We start from the raw sequence: 21,981 nt of genomic DNA on the forward strand, positions 1-21,981 counted from the left end.
CTCCTGATAGAAGTGATATACTACAGCAGTGATGTCACCGCTCTCCTGATATAAGTGATATACTACAGCAGTGACGTCACCGCTCTCCTGATATAAGTGATATACTACATCAGTGACGTCACCGCTCTCCTGATATAAGTGATATACTACAGCAGTGACGTCACCGCTCTCCTGATATAAGTGATATACTACAGCAGTGACGTCACCGCTCTCCTGATATAAGTGATATACTACATCAGTGACGTCACCGCTCTCCTGATAGAAGTGATATACTACAGCAGTGACGTCACCACTCTCCTGATATAAGTGATATACTACAGCAGTGACGTCACCGCGCTCCTGATATAAGTGATATACTACAGCAGTGACGTCACCGCTCTCCTGATATATGTGATATACTACAGCAGTGATGTCACCGCTCTCCTGATATAAGTGATATACTACAGCAGTGACGTCACCGCTCTCCTGATATAAGTGATATACTACAGCAGTGACGTCACCGCTCTCCTGATATGTGATATACTACAGCAGTGACGTCACCGCTCTCCTGATATAAGTGATATACTACAGCAGTGACGTCACCGCTCTCCTGATATAAGTGATATACTACAGCAGTGACGTCACCGCTCTCCTGATATAAGTGATATACTACAGCAGTGACGTCACCGCGCTCCTGATAGAAGTGATATACTACAGCAGTGATGTCACCGCTCTCCTGATATAAGTGATATACTACAGCTGTGACGTCACCGCGCTCCTGATATAAGTGATATACTACAGCAGTGACGTCACCGCTCTCCTGATATAAGTGATATACTACAGCAGTGACGTCACCGCTCTCCTGATATAAGTGATATACTACAGCAGTGACGTCACCGCTCTCCTGATATAAGTGATATACTACAGCAGTGACGTCACCGCTCTCCTGATATAAGTGATATACTACAGCAGTGACGTCACCGCTCTCCTGATATAAGTGATATACTACAGCAGTGACGTCACCGCTCTCCTGATATAAGTGATATACTACATCAGTGACGTCACCGCTCTCCTGATATAAGTGATATACTACAGCAGTGACGTCACCGCTCTCCTGATATAAGTGATATACTACAGCAGTGACGTCACCGCTCTCCTGATATAAGTGATATACTACAGCAGTGACGTCACCGCTCTCCTGATATAAGTGATATACTACAGCAGTGACGTCACCGCTCTCCTGATATAAGTGATATACTACAGCAGTGACGTCACCGCTCTCCTGATATAAGTGATATACTACAGCAGTGACGTCACCGCTCTCCTGATATAAGTGATATACTACAGCAGTGACGTCACCGCTCTCCTGATATAAGTGATATACTACAGCAGTGACGTCACCGCTCTCCTGATATAAGTGATATACTACAGCAGTGACGTCACCGCTCTCCTGATATAAGTGATATACTACAGCAGTGACGTCACCGCTCTCCTGATATAAGTGATATACTACAGCAGTGACGTCACCGCGCTCCTGATATAAGTGATATACTACAGCAGTGACGTCACCGCTCTCCTGATATAAGTGATATACTACAGCAGTGACGTCACCGCTCTCCTGATATAAGTGATATACTACAGCAGTGACGTCACCGCTCTCCTGATATAAGTGATATACTACAGCAGTGACGTCACCGCTCTCCTGATATAAGTGATATACTACAGCAGTGACGTCACCGCTCTCCTGATATAAGTGATATACTACAGCAGTGACGTCACCGCTCTCCTGATATAAGTGATATACTACAGCAGTGACGTCACCGCTCTCCTGATATAAGTGATATACTACAGCAGTGACGTCACCGCACTCCTGATATAAGTGATATACTACAGCAGTGACGTCACCGCTCTCCTGATATAGGTGATATACTACAGCAGTGACGTCACCGCTCTCCTGATATAAGTGATATACTACAGCAGTGATGTCACCGCTCTCCTGATATAAGTGATATACTACAGCAGTGATGTCACCGCGCTCCTGATATAAGTGATATACTACAGCAGTGACGTCACCGCACTCCTGATATAAGTGATATACTACAGCAGTGATGTCACCGCGCTCCTGATATAGGTGATATACTACAGCAGTGACGTCACCGCTCTCCTGATATAAGTGATATACTACAGCAGTGACGTCACCGCTCTCCTGATATAGGTGATATACTACAGCAGTGACGTCACCGCTCTCCTGATATAAGTGATATACTACAGCAGTGACGTCACCGCTCTCCTGATATAAGTGATATACTACAGCAGTGATGTCACCGCTCTCCTGATATAGGTGATATACTACAGCAGTGACGTCACCGCTCTCCTGATATAAGTGATATACTACAGCAGTGACGTCACCGCTCTCCTGATATGTGATATACTACAGCAGTGACGTCACCGCGCTCCTCACGTCCTTCCTGCGGCCGCACCGGAACCTTTCTGACGTTTCTTGTTGCTGTTTTCTGGGAACTGTCGCACAAGCCCCGCCCCCTCCTCCTCCTATTGGCTGACTCTCCCTCTGCTCACCGCACCCCGCTCTTAGTAACCTAGCAGCCCCCTAGCAACCAGCGGCCGTGCGGCCACATACAGCACTTTCACATTGCGCGTCGCTGGACAGTGACGTCACGGGCCGCCGGCTCCTCCGAGCACAAGCATGTGTCCCTCCCTCCAGCCTGGGCGGCCTGGTTTCCGGTTTCCGGCCTGTGTTGCAGGGGCTGGTGAAGCGGAGGGAGGAAAGGATGGTCCTGATTAAGGAATTGTGAGTGGTCCGTGCCCGCTGGCCGGCCTGGGCATGTGGGGACCCCCTGGGAGGGACTGTGGGGGCTGCCCGGTGAGGGAGGGGCCTGGTGACATATGGGAGGGGGCTGTGACAGGAGCAGACAGTGGGGGCTCAGCTGTAGTGTCAGGGCATGCTGGGGCTTGTGGTTCTGCCACCTGTAGTGTATGGGCACAATATGGCGGTGATCCCCGGTTACGTCACATGGAGCTTTGGGATTCGCTGGACGCTTCTGACTTTCTCCGTTTTTTCTCTTCCAGCCGCGTCTATCTGCCCATCTCGGTGGAGGAGGTAAGTGTGACACTTCCCCTTTAAATCCTGGCTCCTGCTTTACGGCCGCTGCGATGTTGGCCACCAGATTGGACCGAGGAGCGCGCTGACCAATGAGGAGGCTCCGGCGGTCGCCCCGGTAACGTGCGGGTTCTCTCTCCGGTAACGTGCGGGTTCTCTCTCAGTACCAGGTCGGGCAGCTGTTCTCGGTGGCGGAGGCCAGTAAGGACAACACCGGGGGAGGGGAGGGCATCGAGGTGCTGAAGAACGAGCCGTACGAGCGCGACGGGGAGAAGGGGCAGTACACCCACAAGATCTACCACCTGCAGAGGTGAGCGCCGTCACCCATAGCAACCAGCCGCCGCTGGCAGAGAGGAGCCGGAATGGTGGGACGTGTGGTGACGTGTGTTCTCCTCGCAGTAAGGTGCCCAGCTTCGTGAAGATGATCGCCCCCGAGGGGTCGCTGGTGTTCCATGAGAAGGCCTGGAACGCGTATCCGTACTGCCGCACCAGTGAGTGTCGGGGGGCTGCATGGTGAGAGTGGGCATAGTGTGCGGGGGTCTCGTAACCATGTCGTCTCTCTTCTCCCCCCTCCTGCCGCTGCAACCGGACATCAGTCGTCACTGTGAGTATATACAGCGCATCCTGTCTGCACCGCCGCCAATGTGCTTTACCTGCCCGCTGTGCCCTTATCCTGCCCACTGTGTCCTTATCCTGCCCACTGTGCCGTACCTGCCCGCTAATGTGCCGTACCTGCCCGCTAATGTGCCGTACCTGCCCGCTAATGTGCCGTACCTGCCCGCTAATGTGCCGTACCTGCCCGCTAATGTGCCGTACCTGCCCGCTAATGTGCACCGCCCACTGTGCCCCTACCTGCTTGCTGTGCCATACCTACCCACTAATGTGCCCCTACCCGCGCAGTCCCTCATGTCCCAGAGTTCTCTCATTCTCTCCCCTCTTCCTCATTTCCCTCTCGCGATCGCTGCCTCCCCTCCGCGCCTTCAGTTTCTTGGACAGTACGTAGCTGTGTGGCCTTACTGGTCCGGCTGCTGCTTTGTATCTTCTCCTCCTCCTCCTCCGGGCCGTCAATCACTGTGGGAGCCTCCTCCTATCTCTCTCTGTGGTGACTTTATGATTTTTTTTCCTGTGTGAGATGTTCTGATACCGGTGATCAGTGTACACCAGGTGGTCTCAGACAGCGGAGCCCCCACCTGTACAGGATCGGGGTTATTTTGGCTTTTAAATAAACATTAGGGATTATAGTACATAGTGACGTCTGTGACCGGAGTAGATGTGGTGATTTCACTCGCTGGATGGTGAACGTTTTCTCTAGGTTTTTTTGTTACACTCTCTATCCCCTCTGCATCTCTTCCCTTCCCGCGTTTTTTCTCTCTCGCTCTTGCTCCCTTCCCTCACTCTCTCCCTTCTGCCTTTCTTCCTGTGCCCCCTCACTCTCTCCCTTCCCCCGCGGTCGCTGTCAGGCTCTGTCCCCTCTGCCTCCCTCTCCACGCGCTCTTCCCTCTGCCTCCCTCTCCACGCGCTCTGCCTCCCTCTCCACGCGCTCTGCCTCCCTCTCCACGCGCTCTGCCTCCCTCTCCACGCGCTCTGCCTCCCTCTCCACGCGCTCTGCCTCCCTCTCCACGCGCTCTGCCTCCCTCTCCACGCGCTCTGCCTCCCTCTCCACGCGCTCTGCCTCCCTCTCCACGCGCTCTGCCTCCCTCTCCACGCGCTCTGCCTCCCTCTCCACGCGCTCTGACTCCCTCTCCACGCGCTCTGCCTCCCTCTCCACGCGCTCTCCACGCGCTCTACCTTCCTCTCCTTGCGCTCTCCACGCGCTCTGCCTCCCTCTCCTCACGCTCTCCACGCGCTTTCCCCTCTGCCTCCCTCTCCTCGCGCTTTCCCCTCTGCCTCCCTCTCCTCGCGCTTTCCCCTCTGCCTCCCTCTCCTCCCTCTCCTCGCGCTCTGCCTCCCTCTCCTCGCGCTCTGCCTCCCTCTCCTCGCGCTCTCCTCGCACTCTGCCTCCCTCTCCTCGCGCTCTGCCTCCCTCTCCTCACGCTCTGCCTCCCTCTCCTCGCGCTCCTCGCTCTCTGCCTCCCTCTCCTCGCGCTCTCCCCTCTGCCTCCCTCTCCTCGCGCTCTCCCCTCTGCCTCCCTCTCCTCGCGCTCTGCCTCCCTCTCCTCGCGCTCTGCCTCCCTCTCCTCGCGCTCTGCCTCCCTCTCCTCGCGCTCTGCCTCCCTCTCCTCGCGCTCTGCCTCCCTCTCCTCGCGCTCTGCCTCCCTCTCCTCGCGCTTTCCACGCGCTCTGCCTCCCTCTCCTCGCGCTTTCCACGCGCTCTGCCTCCCTCTCCTCGCGCTCTCCACGCGCTCTGCCTCCCTCTCCTCGCGCTCTCCACCCACTCTGCCTCCCTCTTCACGCGCTCTGCCTCCCTCTCCTCGCGCTCTCCTCGCGCTCTGCCTCCCTCTCCTCGCGCTCTGCCTCCCTCTCCTCGCGCTCTGCCTCCCTCTCCTCACGCTCTACCTCCCTCTCCTCGCGCTCCTCGCTCTCTGCCTCCCTCTCCTCGCGCTCTCCCCTCTGCCTCCCTCTTCTCGCGCTCTCCCCTCTGCCTCCCTCTCCTCGCGCTCTCCCCTCTGCCTCCCTCTCCTCGCGCTCTCCCCTCTGCCTCCCTCTCCTCGCTCTCTCCCCTCTGCCTCCCTCTCCTCGCGCTCTCCCCTCTGCCTCCCTCTCCTCGCGCTCTCCCCTCTGCCTCCCTCTCCTCGCGCTCTCCCCTCTGCCTCCCTCTCCTCGCGCTCTCCCCTCTGCCTCCCTCTCCTCGCGCTCTCCCCTCTGCCTCCCTCTCCTCGCGCTCTCCCCTCTGCCTCCCTCTCCTCGCGCTCTCCCCTCTGCCTCCCTCTCCTCGCGCTCTCCCCTCTGCCTCCCTCTCCTCGCGCTCTCCCCTCTGCCTCCCTCTCCTCGCGCTCTCCCCTCTGCCTCCCTCTCCTCGCGCTCTCCCCTCTGCCTCCCTCTCCTCGCGCTCTCCCCTCTGCCTCCCTCTCCTCGCGCTCTCCCCTCTGCCTCCCTCTCCTCGCGCTCTCCCCTCTGCCTCCCTCTCCTCGCGCTCTGCCTCCCTCTCCTCGCGCTCTCCCCTCTGCCTCCCTCTCCTCGCGCTCTCCCCTCTGCCTCCCTCTCCTCGCGCTCTCCCCTCTGCCTCCCTCTCCTCGCACTCTGCCTCCCTCTCCTCGCGCTCTCCCCTCTGCCTCCCTCTCCTCGTCCTCTCTCGTCTTCAGTTTCTACCTGTGTGAGATGTTCTGATACTGATGATCATTGTACATCAGGCGGTCTCAGACAGCAGAGCCCCCCACCTGTACAGGAGTGGGGCTATTTTGGCCCTTATAGCCATGCTGGGGATTGTAGTACGCTGGTGACGGCTGTGACCTGATTGGATGTGGTGATTTCGCTCTCAGGATGGTGGACTCGTCCTCCAGTTATTTTTGTGGCAGTGATGGCCTTTTCCTGGGCCGGTCCCGCCACTTCCCCTCTAGCAGCAGTGTTTCCCTCCCGTCCGGTGTGCTGATGTTGTTGTGTCAGCAGGGGGCGCTGTTCCATAGAGGTCTATGGAGAGTCCTGGCTGCTTTTTGCATATTTTTAATCCTGACTTTCCCCCCAGAACGAATACATGAAAGACGATTTCTTCATCAAAATCGAGACTTGGCATAAACCCGATTTTGGAAGCCTGGAAAACGTGAGTCTTCCCTCGCCCATCCCCCGTACGCAGGTTTGTGCCCCCTAATTCCCGGCCCTTCCCATCCTGCAGGTCCATGGACTGGATGCCGAGACCTGGAAGGAAGTGGAGGTCGTACCTATCGACATTGCAGACCGCTCCGAGATCTCCGAAGACGTGAGTGCAACGACTGTGGCTGTGTCCTCCTGACGTGGGACTACACATTTACCCAGGTCTGACTGTGTCTCAACAGGACTATAAACCAGAAGAGGATCCTGCGACCTTCAGGTCGGAGAAGACGGGGAGAGGTCCCCTAAATAAGGACTGGATGGTACGATCCTTTCACTTTCTTTAAATGGACAGTACCATGGCGCAGCAGTGCTCATCCTGGGCCTCCTGGTTCACGGACGCAGGGAGCTAATCCTCTTTTTGGTCCTTGGCTGTAGAAAGAAGTGTTGAACAACCCCTCGTGCCCTCACATGTGTGCCTACAAGCTGGTCACCGTCAAGTTCCGGTGGTGGGGTCTTCAGGGCAGAATGGAGAAATTTATCCACAAGGTGAAAACTCCCTTTAAGGATTTCCCAGAATTCCTGCAGCATTGCATTGTGGGACATGTTGGATGTAGGAAACCCTATTCTACAGTGTTAAGCTCCCACAATGCACTCCTCTCCTGGAGAGAAAAGCTGAGATGTTGGCCTGAGAGCTAACAGGAAAGCAGCAGAAGCTTGAGTGCAGCTCTGGATGTGACGAGGATGTAATGCAGTGACCTGTCGCAATGTGATTTTATTTTCTTTTTCCGCCTGAGAGCTAATAGGAAGGAGCAGAAGTCCAGCAGCAGCTTTGGTTGTGACTGGAGTGTGATGTGTATTACCATAAGTACTGTCTTTCACATCCAGAGCTGCGCTCGAGCTTCTGCTCCTTCCTGTTAGCTCTCGGGCTCAACAAAAATCTCTATATTTTGTATTCTAGCAAGAGAAGCGCCTCTTCACCAACTTTCACCGCCAGCTCTTCTGCTCGTTGGACCGGTGGGTGCACCTGAACATGGACGACATCCGCCGGATGGAAGACGAGACGCAGCGAGAACTCGACGAGGTGCGGTTTTTTTTTGGGATCGCTCATGAGGCCGTCCTTTTATTTCTAGGACTCATCGATTTTATTATCTTCTCCCAGATGAGGCAAAAAGGACAAGTCAGAGGGATGTCTGCCAAAGATGAATAAATCCCTGGGGTCCTCGGAAGGAACAAGTAAGAAAAAGGGTTAAATCAGCCGAGCAGTGCAGTACCGGCAGTGGCCACTGGGTGGTGTGCTTTGTATTGTCGCCATCTACAGGCAGAATAGGTAATTACATCTATGTTTTTGTTCAGATCCCTCTGGTGCGGAGTCTGGACCACCTTCCTCTCATTGGCTGATCTGCTCAGGGGGCGTGTCTGAAAGGAGCAATGACTGGAGAGGAAGATCTGCTGAGCCCTCCCCTGCGGACTCCTCCCTGCCCGATCCTTTCATGTTTTGACTTTTTGGATTCTCATCAATGGTTTTTTTTTGTTTTTTTTTTTCCTACTTGCCCTCATCATTGCCAGACTCTGTTAACCTCTTCACTGCCCCAGGACTTAGCTGCCTTCTGTGTAACCCTTCCTTGCTGGAGACGGACACTGACAGGCGGAGCAAACCCCGTGGCCCCCTTAACGGTTCTTAGAATATTCCGCCAGACCGAAAAAAAGAGTTTTATTATGAGATTTATTATGAGACTATCGGTGCATCCGCCGTGACTGATGTCCAGCAGTGGAGCGGTTAATGCTGCCACAGTCCAGCGGCACAGGGGTTAATGTCTTTCCTTCTCGTGGATCGTTCCATTTCTGGGATGGCGGGGGGGGTGTTGCTTGGTCCGGTCCGGTAGGGGAGGCCGGTGGGGCAGCACTTCTCAATCTCTGTAGGGTCCAGAGACGCAGATTATAGAGAAGGGACCAGGAGGGCTGGAGTCATCCCGACCGGGAGGGGGGGGACGGGACGGAGGGGCTTTAGTAATTTTTTTTTTTTTAAAGTTATCATGTGACCGCATTTATGAAAATAAAATTTAAAAAAATCCTGTATTTCGTCCTCGATCATCTGTGATTTACCGGATCTGCCTCAGGCCTTGGCACAAGTGGACGGTGGCAGCGGGCGGAGGTGGATGGGGTGCGACCGGGGGTCACGGTGCCGGCGGTGATTCTTCACAACGAGGTGGAGCGGAAGAGCGACGGCGACCAGAGACAACGCCAGGAAGCCAGCGTGGATCTACAGCAATGGGAGAAGAGGTTACAGGGAGAAGGGATCTCCTCCAGAGCAGAATAGTGAGTGCAGCTCTGGGGTATCATACAGGAAGTGTTTCCTTACCCAGAACGGGTCCTTCTTCAGGGGTCCTGTGACCAGTAGGAAGAGCGGATGCTGGACAAGGGACAGGATTGATGAGATCAACGTGTTGATTCCCAGTAAAGCGCCGAAATGTTGGCTGGGGAACCTGTGGACACATCGGACATTGTGACACCTGCTTTATTGGGGCGGTGCGGTGGGGTCATGTCACCAGAGCATTATACTCACACACACAGATAAAGAGTGGCGCCAACTAAAAACATGGACGTTCTCATCGCCACGTGGAGGATGAAGCCGATAACCTCGGGGGCAAAGAGAAAGGTAAAAGTCAAAAGCAGAAAAGCACAAACTCTCCCCACTGCTGCTGTACTGAGTGTAGTACCAGTCCCTGCCTGCAGGTGGAGATGCGAGGAATGTGTGTGGAGGTGACGCAGCACCATCTGCTGGCTGTGAGGTGGTACTACATGCAGCTGAGATCGTTGGGCTGAGCCTGGTGTGATCGTTGCCTTCCTCCGGTTACCTGGATGTGCAGAGATGGAATGAGACAAATGATCCCAAAGCAAATGACCAGAAGAGTCCGGAGGGCGTAGACGGCAGCCAGCCTCCTCACGCTGCATGCTCCCCGGGGAGGGTTCCTACAAGACACCATCACATCATGAGGATTACAGCAATGTAGTCCGGAGAGGATGGAGCGCAGTATACAACGTGGAAGCACCTGGCGGGGGTCTGCTCACTCAGTTTTCCCATTCTTCGGATGTGATGGTTATGGAGTAAAATAGAGATCATCGGCGCGGCAAACAGTCCGAGCATCTGCAGCGCCCCAAACACGGAGGAGTAGAGACCTGCGAAGGGCGAGACACCATCATAGGGACATAAAAGGGCTGGGACTATGATAGGTCTGCCTGGCGGGGCAGTCAGGAGCTCAAACATGGCACGCGGAAGTCGGGGGCTCTCTCCTGGTAGAGGCAGTTGGGAACTTTCTCCAGGCAGGGCCAGTCAGGAGCACTCATCTGGAGTGGCAGATGGGGGCTCTCGACTGGCAGGGGGCAGTCGGGAGCTCTCTCTTCAGAGAGGGCCAGTCTGGAGCTCTCACTCTCCAGGTAGGGGCAGTCGGGGTCTCTACACGCAGGGACAGTCGGAACTCTCACTCCACGCAGGGCCAGTTGGAAGCTCACCTGGCAGGGGCAATCGGGGGCTCTCTCATCTGGCAGGGGCAGTTGGGGGCTGTTACCTGGCAGGGGCAGTCGGCGGCTCTCTCTCCACGCAGGCCAGTCGGGACCTCTCACCTGGCAGGGGGCAGTCGGGAGCTCTCTCTCCAGGCAGGGCCAGTCGGGGGCTCTCTCTCCAGGCAGGGCCAGTCGGGAGCTCTCTCACCTGACAGGGGCAGTCGGGAGCTCTCTCTTCAGAGAGGGGCAGTCGGGAATTCTCACTCCAGGCAGGGCCAGTCGGGGGCTCTCTCTCCACGCAGGCCAGTCGGGACCTCTCACCTGGCAGGGGGCAGTCGGGAGCTCTCTCTCCAGGCAGGGCCAGTCGGGGGCTCTCTCTCCAGGCAGGGCCAGTCGGGAGCTCTCTCACCTGACAGGGGCAGTCGGGAGCTCTCTCTTCAGAGAGGGGCAGTCGGGAATTCTCACTCCAGGCAGGGCCAGTCGGGGGCTCTCTCTCCAGGCAGGGCCAGTCGGGGGCTCTCTCTCCAGGCAGGGCCAGTCGGGGGCTCTCACCTGACAGGGGCAGTCGGGGCTCTTACCTGCCTGGGGTCCATGTTCCTCCGCCTTACTCTGAAGATGTGAGTTCACCGAGGAGACGTAGAAATAGATCCAGGTGAGCAGCGTGGTGTCGGACAGCAGGTGAAGAAGGAACGTGGGACAGGTGAGACTTTCCAGGAGCGGCGTCGGGGCAGGAACTAGAAGAGAGGAGCCATGGTCAGCAGACGGTTCTGAGAGAACAAGGTCAATAGTAGCCTTGGTCCTCGGGGGACGACCTCTGCTGGACTTCATGGGCTACTTGGGGCAGAACATGGAGGTGCTCGCTCTGCCGGGAGCAGATATTACTGTGCTATAACTGGCGACATGATGAAGAGACCTGACATTGGGCCTGGCCTGGCCGTGGTTAGTAGACGCCGCTTACCGTTTGGCCTCCGGAAGCTGAGTGTCCTCCTCTGACTCAGGATTCTTTCTTTGTCCCTCAGAGATTCCTGGAACTTGAGTTTCAGAGACTTCTGGCACCAGTTGTCCTCCTGCGGCTTCTTCTTCTTCTTCATGGCCTCATAGCAGTTCAGCCGCAGCCTGACGCTGAGGAGACACCACACGGTAATGACCTGTCCCCTCCGCACTCCCCAGCCGCCCGCCTCAGTCACCTGTACACGTTGTCCTCTGGCTTCTCAGGGGCCTTCAGGTTCCAGCAGAGGGAGCTGTTCAGGAACATAGCACAGGACAGGGCCCCGTATAACAAAATGATGGGGACAATAGGGACCCCCGAATAATACAGGACCTGAGCGGAGACAGGAAGGAAGCAAAACTGTAATGTTATATCCCCAGAGTGAGGTCACGGGACCATCAGGGACGGACCACTATATGCACCACTAGGCCACCAGGGACGGACCACTATATACACCACTAGGCCACCAGGGATAGAACACTATATACACCACTAGGCCACCAGGGACAGAGCACTATATGCACCACTAGGCCACCAGGGACAGAGCATCATATACACCACTAGGCCACCAGGGATAGAACACTATATACACCACCAGGGACAGAGCACTATATACACCACTAGGCCACCAGGGACGGAACACTATATACACCACTAGGCCACCAGGGACAGAGCACTATATACACCACTAGGCCACCAGGGACGGACCACTATATACACCACTAGGCCACCAGGGACGGACCACTATATGCACCACTAGGCCACCAGGGACGGACCACTATATACACCACTAGGCCACCAGGGACGGAACACTATATGCACCACTAGGCCACCAGGGACAGAGCATCATATACACCACTAGGCCACCAGGGACGGAACACTATATGCACCACTAGGCCACCAGGGACGGACCACTATATACACCACGGGACCACCAGGGACAGAACACTATATACACCACTAGGCCACCAGGGACAGAGCATCATATACACCACTAGGCCACCAGGGACGGACCACTATATGCACCACGGGACCACCAGGGACAGAGCATCATATACACCACTAGGCCACCAGGGACGGACCACTATATGCACCACGGGACCACCAGGGACAGAGCATCATATACACCACTAGGCCATCAGGGACAGAGCATTATATACACCACTAGGCCACCAGGGATGGAACACTATATACACCACTAGGCCACCAGGGACAGAGCACTATATACACCACTAGGCCACCAGGGATAGAGCACTGTATACACCAGGGGCTGAATGATTTTATATATATACAGTGTATATGACACTGTGCCGCGGTGTGAGAACCGACATCGTCAAGTTCGGTTTTACCTTAATGAGGGTGAAGATTGTCGCTGAGGAAGAGAAACTCGCAATCACCAGAGAGGAGAAGAGCAACGGGACGTCCTCCAGGAGGTGAGAGAGCTGAGAGCAGACACAGGGTGTACATCAGAGGGTCTGCTACAGTGTATCACACAGGAGAGGATTAGATACACGGCTCAGCAGTCAGTATCACACAGGATAGGATTAGATACACGGCTCAGCAGTCAGTATCACACAGGAGAGGATTAGATACACAGCTCAGCAGTCAGTATCACACAGGAGAGGATTAGATACATGGCTCAGCAGTCAGTATCACACAGGATAGGATTAGATACACGGCTCAGCAGTCAGTATCACACAGGATAGGATTAGATACACGGCTCAGCAGTCAGTATCACACAGGAGAGGATTAGATACACAGCTCAGCAGTCAGTATCACACAGGATAGGATTAGATACACGGCTCAGCAGACAGTATCACACAGGAGAGGATTAGATACACGGCTCAGCAGTCAGTATCACACAGAAGAGGATTAGATACACGGCTCAGCAGTCAGTGTCACACAGGATAGGATTAGATACACAGCTCAGCAGTCAGTATCACACAGGATAGGATTAGATACACATCTCAGCAGACAGTATCACACAGGATAGGATTAGATACACAGCTCAGCAGTCAGTATCACACAGGAGAGGATTAGATACACGGCTCAGCAGACAGTATCACAGGATAGGATTAGATACACATCTCAGCAGTCAGTATCACACAGGAGAGGATTAGATACACGGCTCAGCAGTCAGTATCACACAGGAGAGGATTAGATACACGGCTCAGCAGTCAGTGTCACACAGGATAGGATTAGATACACAGCTCAGCAGTCAGTATCACACAGGAGAGGATTAGATACACGGCTCAGCAGTCAGTATCACACAGGATAGGATTAGATACACGGCTCAGCAGTCAGTATCACACAGGATAGGATTAGATACACGGCTCAGCAGACAGTATCACACAGGATAGGATTAGATACACGGCTCAGCAGACAGTATCACACAGGATAGGATTAGATACACGGCTCAGCAGTCAGTATACATAGAGGATTAGATACACAGCTCAGCAGTCAGTATCACACAGGAGAGGATTAGATACACGGCTCAGCAGATCACTGACACACAGTGCCTTGCGAAAGTATTCGGCCCCCTGGAACTTTTCAACCTTTTCCCACATATCATGCTTCAAACATAAAGATACCAAATGTAAATTTTTGGTGAAGAATCAACAACAAGTGGAACACAATTGTGAAGTTGAACGAAATTTATTGGTTATTTTATATTTTCGTGGAAATTCAATAACTGAAAAGTGGGGCGTGCAATATTATTCGGCCCCTTTACTTTCAGTGCAGAAGTTCATTGTGGATCTCTGAATGATCCAATGTTGTCCTAAATGCCTAATGATGATAAATATAATCCACCTGTGTGTAACCAAGTCTCCGTATAAATGCACCTGTTCTGTGATAGTCTCAGGGTTCTGTGTGAAGCACAGAGAGCATCATGAAGACCAAGGAACACAACAGGCAGGTCCGTGATACTGTTGTGGAGAAGATTAAAGCCGGATTTGGATACAAAATGATTTCCAAAACTTTATCCATCCCAAGGAGCACTGTGCAAGTGATCATATTGAAATGGAAGGAGTATCATGCCACTGCAAATCTACCAAGACCCGGCCGTCCCTCTAAACTTTCATCTCAAACAAGGAGAAGACTGATCAGAGATGCAGCCAAGAGGCCCATGATCACTCTGGATGAACTGCAGAGATCTACAGCTGAGGTGGGACAGTCTGTGCATAGGACAACAATCAGTCGTACACTGCACAAATCTGGCCTTTATGGAAGAGTGGCAAGAAGAAAGCCATTTCTCAAAGATATCCATAAACAACAAGCCACCTGGGAGACACCAAACATGTGGAAGAAGGTGCTCTGGTCATATGAAACCAAAATCAAACTTTTTGGCAACAATGCCAAACGATATGTTTGGCGTAAAGGCAACACAACTCATCCCCCTGAACACCATCCCCACTGTCAAACATGGTGGTGGCAGCATCATGGTTTGGGCCTGCTTTTCTTCAGCAGGGACAGGGAAGATGGTTAAAATTGATGGGAAGATGGATGGAGCCAAATACAGGACCATTCTTGAAGAAAACCTGTTGGAGTCTGCAAAAGACCTGAGACTGGGACGGAGATTTGTCTTCCAACAAGACAATGATCCCAAACATAAAGCAAAATCTATAATGGAATGGTTCACAAATAAACGTATCCAGGTGTTAGAATGGCCAAGTCAGAGTCCAGACCTCAATCCAATCGAGAGTCTGTGGAAAGAGCTGAAAACTGCTGTTCACAAACGATCTCCATCAAACCTCACTGAGCTCGAGCTGTTTGCCGAGGAAGAATGGGCGAGAATTTCAGTCTCTCCATGTACAAAACTGATAGAGACAAACCCCAAGAGACTTGTAATCGCAGCAAAAGGTGGCGCAACAAAGTATTAAGTTACAGGGGGCGAATAATATTGCACGCCCCACTTTTCAGTTTTTGAATTTCCACAAAAATTTAAAATAACCAATAAATTTTGTTCAACTTCACAATTGTGTTCCACTTGTTGTTGATTCTTCACCAGAAATTTACATTTGGTAGCTTTATGTTTGAAGCATGATACGTGGGAAAAGGCTGAAAAGTTCCAGGGGGCTGAATACTTTCACAAGGCACTGTATTTTGCTAGAATGTCCTGCTCTTGGGCGCCATCCGGCATCTGTTGTGTAAACGCTTTGGATGTTTGTAGGTGACACATTAGACATCACAAACAGTTCACATAAAAAAACACAGTAAATTGGTCACTGATAACATAGTTTGTGTCACTAAAGGCTAAATGTGGTATTATCCTTACCATGAGGGAGGAAAAGAGAATGCAGCTTCCCCCCAGACCCTGAGACATCAAAGCAAATGGCAGAAACAGAGAAAGGTCTGAAAAAAATAAATGTACAAGAAAATATCTACTATAATACTGCCCCCTATGTACAAGAATATAACTACTATAATACTGTAATACTGCCCCTATGTACAGGAATATAACTACTATAATACTTCCCCTATGTACAAGAATATAACTACTATAATACTGCTCCTATGTACAAGAATATAACTACTATAATACTGCCCCTATGTACAAGAATATAACTACTATAATACTGCCCCTATGTACAGGAATATAACTACTATAATACTTCCCCTATGTACAAGAATATAACTACTATATTACTGCTCCTATGTACAAGAATATAACTACTATAATACTGCCCCTATGTACAAGAATATAACTACTATAATACTGCCCCCTATGTACAAGAATATAACTACTATAATACTGTAATACTGCCCCTATGTACAGGAATATAACTACTATAATACTGCCCCTATGTACAAGAATATAACTACTATAATACTGCCCCTATGTACAGGAATATAACTACTATAATACTGCCCCTATGTACAGGAATATAACTACTATAATACTTCCCCTATGTACAAGAATATAACTACTATATTACTGCTCCTATGTACAAGAATATAACTACTATAATACTGCTCCTATGTACAAGAATATAACTACTATAATACTGCTCCTATGTACAAGAATATAACTACTATAATACTGCTCCTATGTACAAGAATATAACTACTATAATACTGCTCCTATGTACAAGAATATAACTACTATAATACTGCCCCTATGTACAAGAATATAACTACTATATTACTGCCCCTATGTACAAGGATATAACTACTATAATACTGCCCCTATGTACAAGAATATAACTACTATAATACTGCCCCTATGTACAAGAATATAACTACTATAATACTGCCCCTATGTACAAGAATATAACTACTATAATACTGCCCCTATGTACAAGAATATAACTACTATAATACTGCTCCTATGTACAAGAATATAACTACTATAATACTGCCCCTATGTACAAGAATATAACTACTATAATACTGCCCCTATGTACAAGAATATAACTACTATAATACTGCCCCTATGTACAAGAATATAACTACTATAATACTGCCCCTATGTACAAGAATATAACTACTATAATACTGCTCCTATGTACAAGAATATAACTACTATAATTACTGCCCCTATGTACAAGAATATAACTACTATAATTACTGCCCCTATGTACAAGAATATAACTACTATAATACTGCCCCTATGTGCAAGAATATAACTACTATAATACTGCTCCTATGTACAAGAATATAACTACTATAATACTGCTCCTATGTACAAGAATATAACAACTATAATACTGCCCCTATGTACAAGAATATAACTACTATATTACTGCCCCTATGTACAAGGATATAACTACTATAATACTGCCCCTATGTACAAGAATATAACTACTATAATACTGCCCCATGTGCAAGAATATAACTACTATAATACTGCTCCTATGTACAAGAATATAACTACTATAATACTGCCCCTATGTACAAGAATATAACTACTATAATACTGCCCCTATGTACAAGAATATAACTACTATATTACTGCCCCTATGTACAAGGATATAACTACTATAATACTGCCCCTATGTACAAGAATATAACTACTATAATACTGCTCCTATGTACAAGAATATAACTACTATAATACTGCTCCTATGTACAAGAATATAACTACTATAATACTGCCCCTATGTGCAAGAATATAACTACTATAATACTGCTCCTATGTACAAGAATATAACTACTATAATACTGCTCCTATGTACAAGAATGTAACTACTATAATACTGCCCCTATGTACAAGAATATAACTACTATAATACTGCCCCTATGTACAAGAATATTACTACTATAATACTGCTCCTATGTACAAGAATGTAACTACTATAATACTGCTCCTATGTAAAAGAATATAACTACTATAATACTGCCCCTATATACAAGAATATAACTGCTATAACACTGCTCCTATGTACAAGAATATAACTACTATAAAACTGCCCCTATGTACAAGAATATAACTACTATAATACTGTAATACTGCCCCTATGTACAGGAATATAACTACTATAATACTGCCCCTATGTACAAGAATATAACTACTATAATACTGCCCCTATGTACAAGAATATATCTACTATAATACTGCTCCTATGTACAAGAATATAACTACTATAACACTGCTCCCTATGTACAAGAATATAACTACTATAATACTGCCCCTATGTACAGGAATATAACTACTATAATACTGCCCCTATGTGCAAGAATATAACTACTATAATACTGCTCCTATGTACAAGAATATAACTACTATAATACTGCCCCCTATGTACAAGAATATAACTACTATAATACTGCCCCTATGTACAAGAATATAACTACTATAATACTGCTCCTATGTACAAGAATATAACTACTATAATACTGCTCCTATGTACAAGAATATAACTACTATAATACTGCTCCTATGTACAAGGATATAACTACTATAATACTGCTCCTATGTACAAGAATATAACTACTATAATACTGCTCCTAAAGAATATAACTACTATAATACTGCTCCTATGTACAAGACTATAACTACTATAATACTGCCCCCTATGTACAAGAATATAACTACTATAATACTGCTCCTATGTACAAGAATATAACTACTATAATACTGCTCCTATGTACAAGAATATAACTACTATAATACTGCCCCCTATGTACAAGAATATAACTACTATAATACTGCTCCCTATGTACAAGAATATAACTACTATAATACTGCTCCTATGTACAAGAATATAACTACTATAATACTGCTCCTATGTACAAGAATATAACTACTATAATACTGCTCCTATGTACAAGAATATAACTACTATAATACTGCTCCTATGTACAAGAATATAACTACTATAATACTGCTCCTAAAGAATATATCTATTATAATACTGCTCCTATGTAAAAGAATATAACTACTATAATACTGCCCCTATGTACAAGAATATAACTACTATAATACTGCTCCTATGTACAAGAATATAACTACTATAATACTGCCCCCTATGTACAAGAATATAACTACTATAATACTGCCCCTATGTACAAGAATATAACTACTATAATACTGCCCCTATGTACAAGAATATAACTACTATAATACTGCCCCTATGTACAAGAATATAACTACTATAATACTGCCCCTATGTACAAGAATATAACTACTATAATACTGCTCCTATATACAAGAATATAACTACTATAATACTGCTCCTATGTACAGGAATATAACTACTATAATACTGCCCCCTATGTACAAGAATATAACTACTATAATACTGCTCCTATGTACAAGAATATAACTACTATAATACTGCCCCCTATGTACAAGAATATAACTACTATAATACTGCCCCTATGTACAAGAATATAACTACTATAATACTGCTCCTATGTACAAGAATATAACTACTATGATACTGCTCCTAAAGAATATATCTATTATAATACTGCTCCTATGTAAAAGAATATAACTACTATAATACTGCCCCTATGTACAAGAATATAACTACTATAATACTGCTCCTATGTACAAGAATATAACTACTATAATACTGCCCCTATGTACAAGAATATAACTACTATAATACTGCCCCTATGTACAAGAATATAACTACTATAATACTGCCCCTATGTACAAGAATATAACTACTATAATACTGCCCCTATGTACAAGAATATAACTACTATAATACTGCTCCTATATACAAGAATATAACTACTATAATACTGCTCCTATGTACAGGAATATAACTACTATAATACTGCCCCCTATGTACAAGAATATAACTACTATAATACTGCTCCTATGTACAAGAATATAACTACTATAATACTGCCCCCTATGTACAAGAATATAACTACTATAATACTGCCCCTATGTACAAGAATATTACTACTATAATACTGCCCCTATGTACAAGAATATAACTACTATAATACTGCCCCTATGTACAAGAATATAACTACTATAATACTGCTCCTATATACAAGAATATAACTACTATAATACTGCTCCTATGTACAAGAATATAACTACTATAATACTGCTCCTATGTACAAGAATATAACTACTATAATACTGCTCCTATGTACAGGAATATAACTACTATAATACTGCCCCTATGTACAAGAATATAACTACTATAATACTGCCCCTATGTACAAGAATATAACTACTATAATACTGCTCCTATGTACAAGAATATAACTCCTATAATAATAAGGTTTACACTCACTTTGTGGATTGGTAAGACAGTACGCCAGCATCAGGTAGGAGACGGACACCAGGGCTCTGTTGGGGAGACGTGTTGGTGATGAGTGGCGGTGACGGACACAATATGGCGGTTATCATGTGTGGGGCCTATATACAGTACAGTCCTCACCCTCCTATCTGACGCAGGGACCTGATCTGAGCGTATCCCAGAAGTAGCTGCAGGGGAAGGAAAGCCCCCCACACGAAGAAGGTTCCTACTGTGAAGCCTAAGTTGAGGTTCTTCTCCTGGGATGCGCAGGAGTCTTGTGGGTCGCGGCGTCCCGGCTCTTCCTCCATCAGGGGAGACACCAGCTCTAGTTAAAAAACCATAAGGAAGAGATGAAGAGAGACATGAGAGGAGAGAGAACGGACACACAGTATACAGGGGGTGTTCTTACCCACACGTGCAGCGCGCTGACCTCCAGAGCTGTCATTGCCCCCGACCTCTAACCGCTCTGGGGGACATAGAGAGGACCATGACTTTCTATGTGACGCCGAGCACAAAGACAATAGTGACTAGAGAGTAGCTGTCTCACGTCCCATAAAATTACAAGTGACAATCGGTGAGCACAGTACAGCCTAAGTTATCTCAGTTTCTGCCCATGCAGAGCGCAGATATTATTTTATCTGCGGCTGCGATGCTCTGCATAGGCAGCAACCAAGATGAAAAAGTTAACTTCTTCATATTAACAGCTTTATCAAATCAACTGCTGTGCTCTGCATAGGCAGCAACTGAGAGAGAAAGCTCATTTCTTACCAACAGTGCTCTGCATAGGAACCTGCATCATAGCGACCCACCGAAACTGACAGAGAGAATAACGACGCACTATAATAGCGAGATAATGGATGACGCAGATACAGACCTGAGGGGCAGTCCCGATACAGCACCCCCTCATCCACCAAGATGGGGCTCAGGGAATTCCACCCGAGAAGACACCCCGAGAATAGCAGAGTTTCCACGAGGGCCGAGCTCAGCAGCCACCGGCGAAGTACTCGCCCCATGTCACAGCATGGAAAGATGATAGGAAAAGTGGCGTGTGCTGCCGAGTGTTCAGTGGTGTATCGCAGGGGGTGTATCGCAGGCGGTGTATCCCAGGCGGTGTATCCCAGGCGGTGTATCCCAGGCGGTGTATTGCAGGCGGTGTATTGCAGGCGGTGTTTCCCAGGTGGACTATCCCAGGCGGTGTATCCCAGGCGCTGTATGTATCCCAGGCAGTGTATCCCAGGCGGTGTATCGCAGGCGGTGTATCGCAGGCGGTGTATCGCAGGCAATGTATCCCAGGCGGTGTATCCCAGGTGGTGTATCCCAGGCGGTGTATCGCAGGCGGTGTATACCAGGTGGTGTATCCCAGGCGGTGTATTGCAGGCGATGTATCCCAGGTGGTGTATCCCAGGTGGTGTATCCCAGGTGGTGTATCCCAGGCGCTGTATGTATCCCAGGCAGTGTATCCCAGGCGGTGTATCGCAGGCGGTGTATCGCAGGCGGTTTATCGCAGGCGGTGTATCGCAGGCGGTGTATCGCAGGCGATGTATCGCAGGCGGTGTATCGCAGGCGGTGTATCGCAGGCTGTGTATCCCAGGTGGTGTATCCCAGGCGGTGTATTGCAGGCGATGTATCCCAGGTGGTGTATCCCAGGTGGTGTATCCCAGGTGGTGTATCCCAGGCGCTGTATGTATCCCAGGCAGTGTATCCCAGGCGGTGTATCGCAGGCGGTGTATCGCAGGCGGTGTATCGCAGGCGATGTATCCCAGGCGGTGTATCCCAGGCGGTGTATCCCAGGTGGACTATCCCAGGCGGTGTATCCCAGGCAGTGTATCCCAGGCAGTGTATCCCAGGCGGTGTATCGCAGGCGATGTATCCCAGGCGGTGTATCCCAGGCGGTGTATCCCAGGCGGTGTATCCCAGGCGGTACACAATAGTATATAATTCTTGCTGGTCTATGACAAGGAGGTTAGGTCCGCTCTGAGTGCCGCCGAGGTTGTGCACTG

At 49.1% G+C, this 21,981-nt stretch overlaps 2 protein-coding genes across 3 annotated transcripts; one reads left to right on the forward strand and one right to left on the reverse strand.

Moving 5' to 3' along the window:
* The first annotated feature begins 2,577 nt into the window (after positions 1-2,577).
* Positions 2,578-8,859, forward strand: LOC143785286 (phosphatidylinositol transfer protein beta isoform-like). Its single transcript, XM_077274032.1, has 12 exons — positions 2,578-2,788; positions 3,067-3,097; positions 3,262-3,407; positions 3,497-3,588; positions 3,694-3,701; positions 6,720-6,794; positions 6,867-6,950; positions 7,027-7,104; positions 7,220-7,330; positions 7,743-7,865; positions 7,944-8,017; positions 8,138-8,859. Exons 1-11 carry the CDS (start codon positions 2,769-2,771, stop codon positions 7,989-7,991), a joined length of 816 nt encoding a protein of 271 aa, XP_077130147.1. The 5' UTR covers positions 2,578-2,768; the 3' UTR covers positions 7,992-8,017; positions 8,138-8,859.
* On the reverse strand, positions 8,753-21,172 carry LOC143785285 (large neutral amino acids transporter small subunit 4-like). 2 transcript variants are annotated; one of them, XM_077274030.1, is made up of 14 exons: positions 20,856-21,170; positions 20,391-20,447; positions 20,123-20,306; positions 19,976-20,031; positions 15,550-15,626; positions 12,623-12,715; positions 11,473-11,606; positions 11,244-11,407; positions 10,864-11,019; positions 9,835-9,961; positions 9,640-9,754; positions 9,348-9,421; positions 9,144-9,267; positions 8,753-9,044 (listed from the first exon to the last, which is right to left on the reverse strand). In XM_077274030.1, the coding sequence occupies exons 1-14, from the start codon at positions 20,992-20,994 to the stop codon at positions 8,898-8,900; spliced, it is 1,647 nt and encodes a 548-aa protein (XP_077130145.1). In that variant the 5' UTR covers positions 20,995-21,170; the 3' UTR covers positions 8,753-8,897. The 2 variants fall into 2 exon arrangements, with proteins under 2 accessions (XP_077130145.1, XP_077130146.1); XM_077274031.1 differs by lacking the exon at positions 12,623-12,715 and having other exon boundaries at positions 20,856-21,172.
* Positions 21,173-21,981: the final 809 nt, after the last annotated feature.

The sequence above is a fragment of the Ranitomeya variabilis genome, chromosome 7, assembly GCF_051348905.1.
Source record: "Ranitomeya variabilis isolate aRanVar5 chromosome 7, aRanVar5.hap1, whole genome shotgun sequence".
NCBI classification, from domain to species: Eukaryota; Metazoa; Chordata; class Amphibia; order Anura; family Dendrobatidae; genus Ranitomeya; species Ranitomeya variabilis.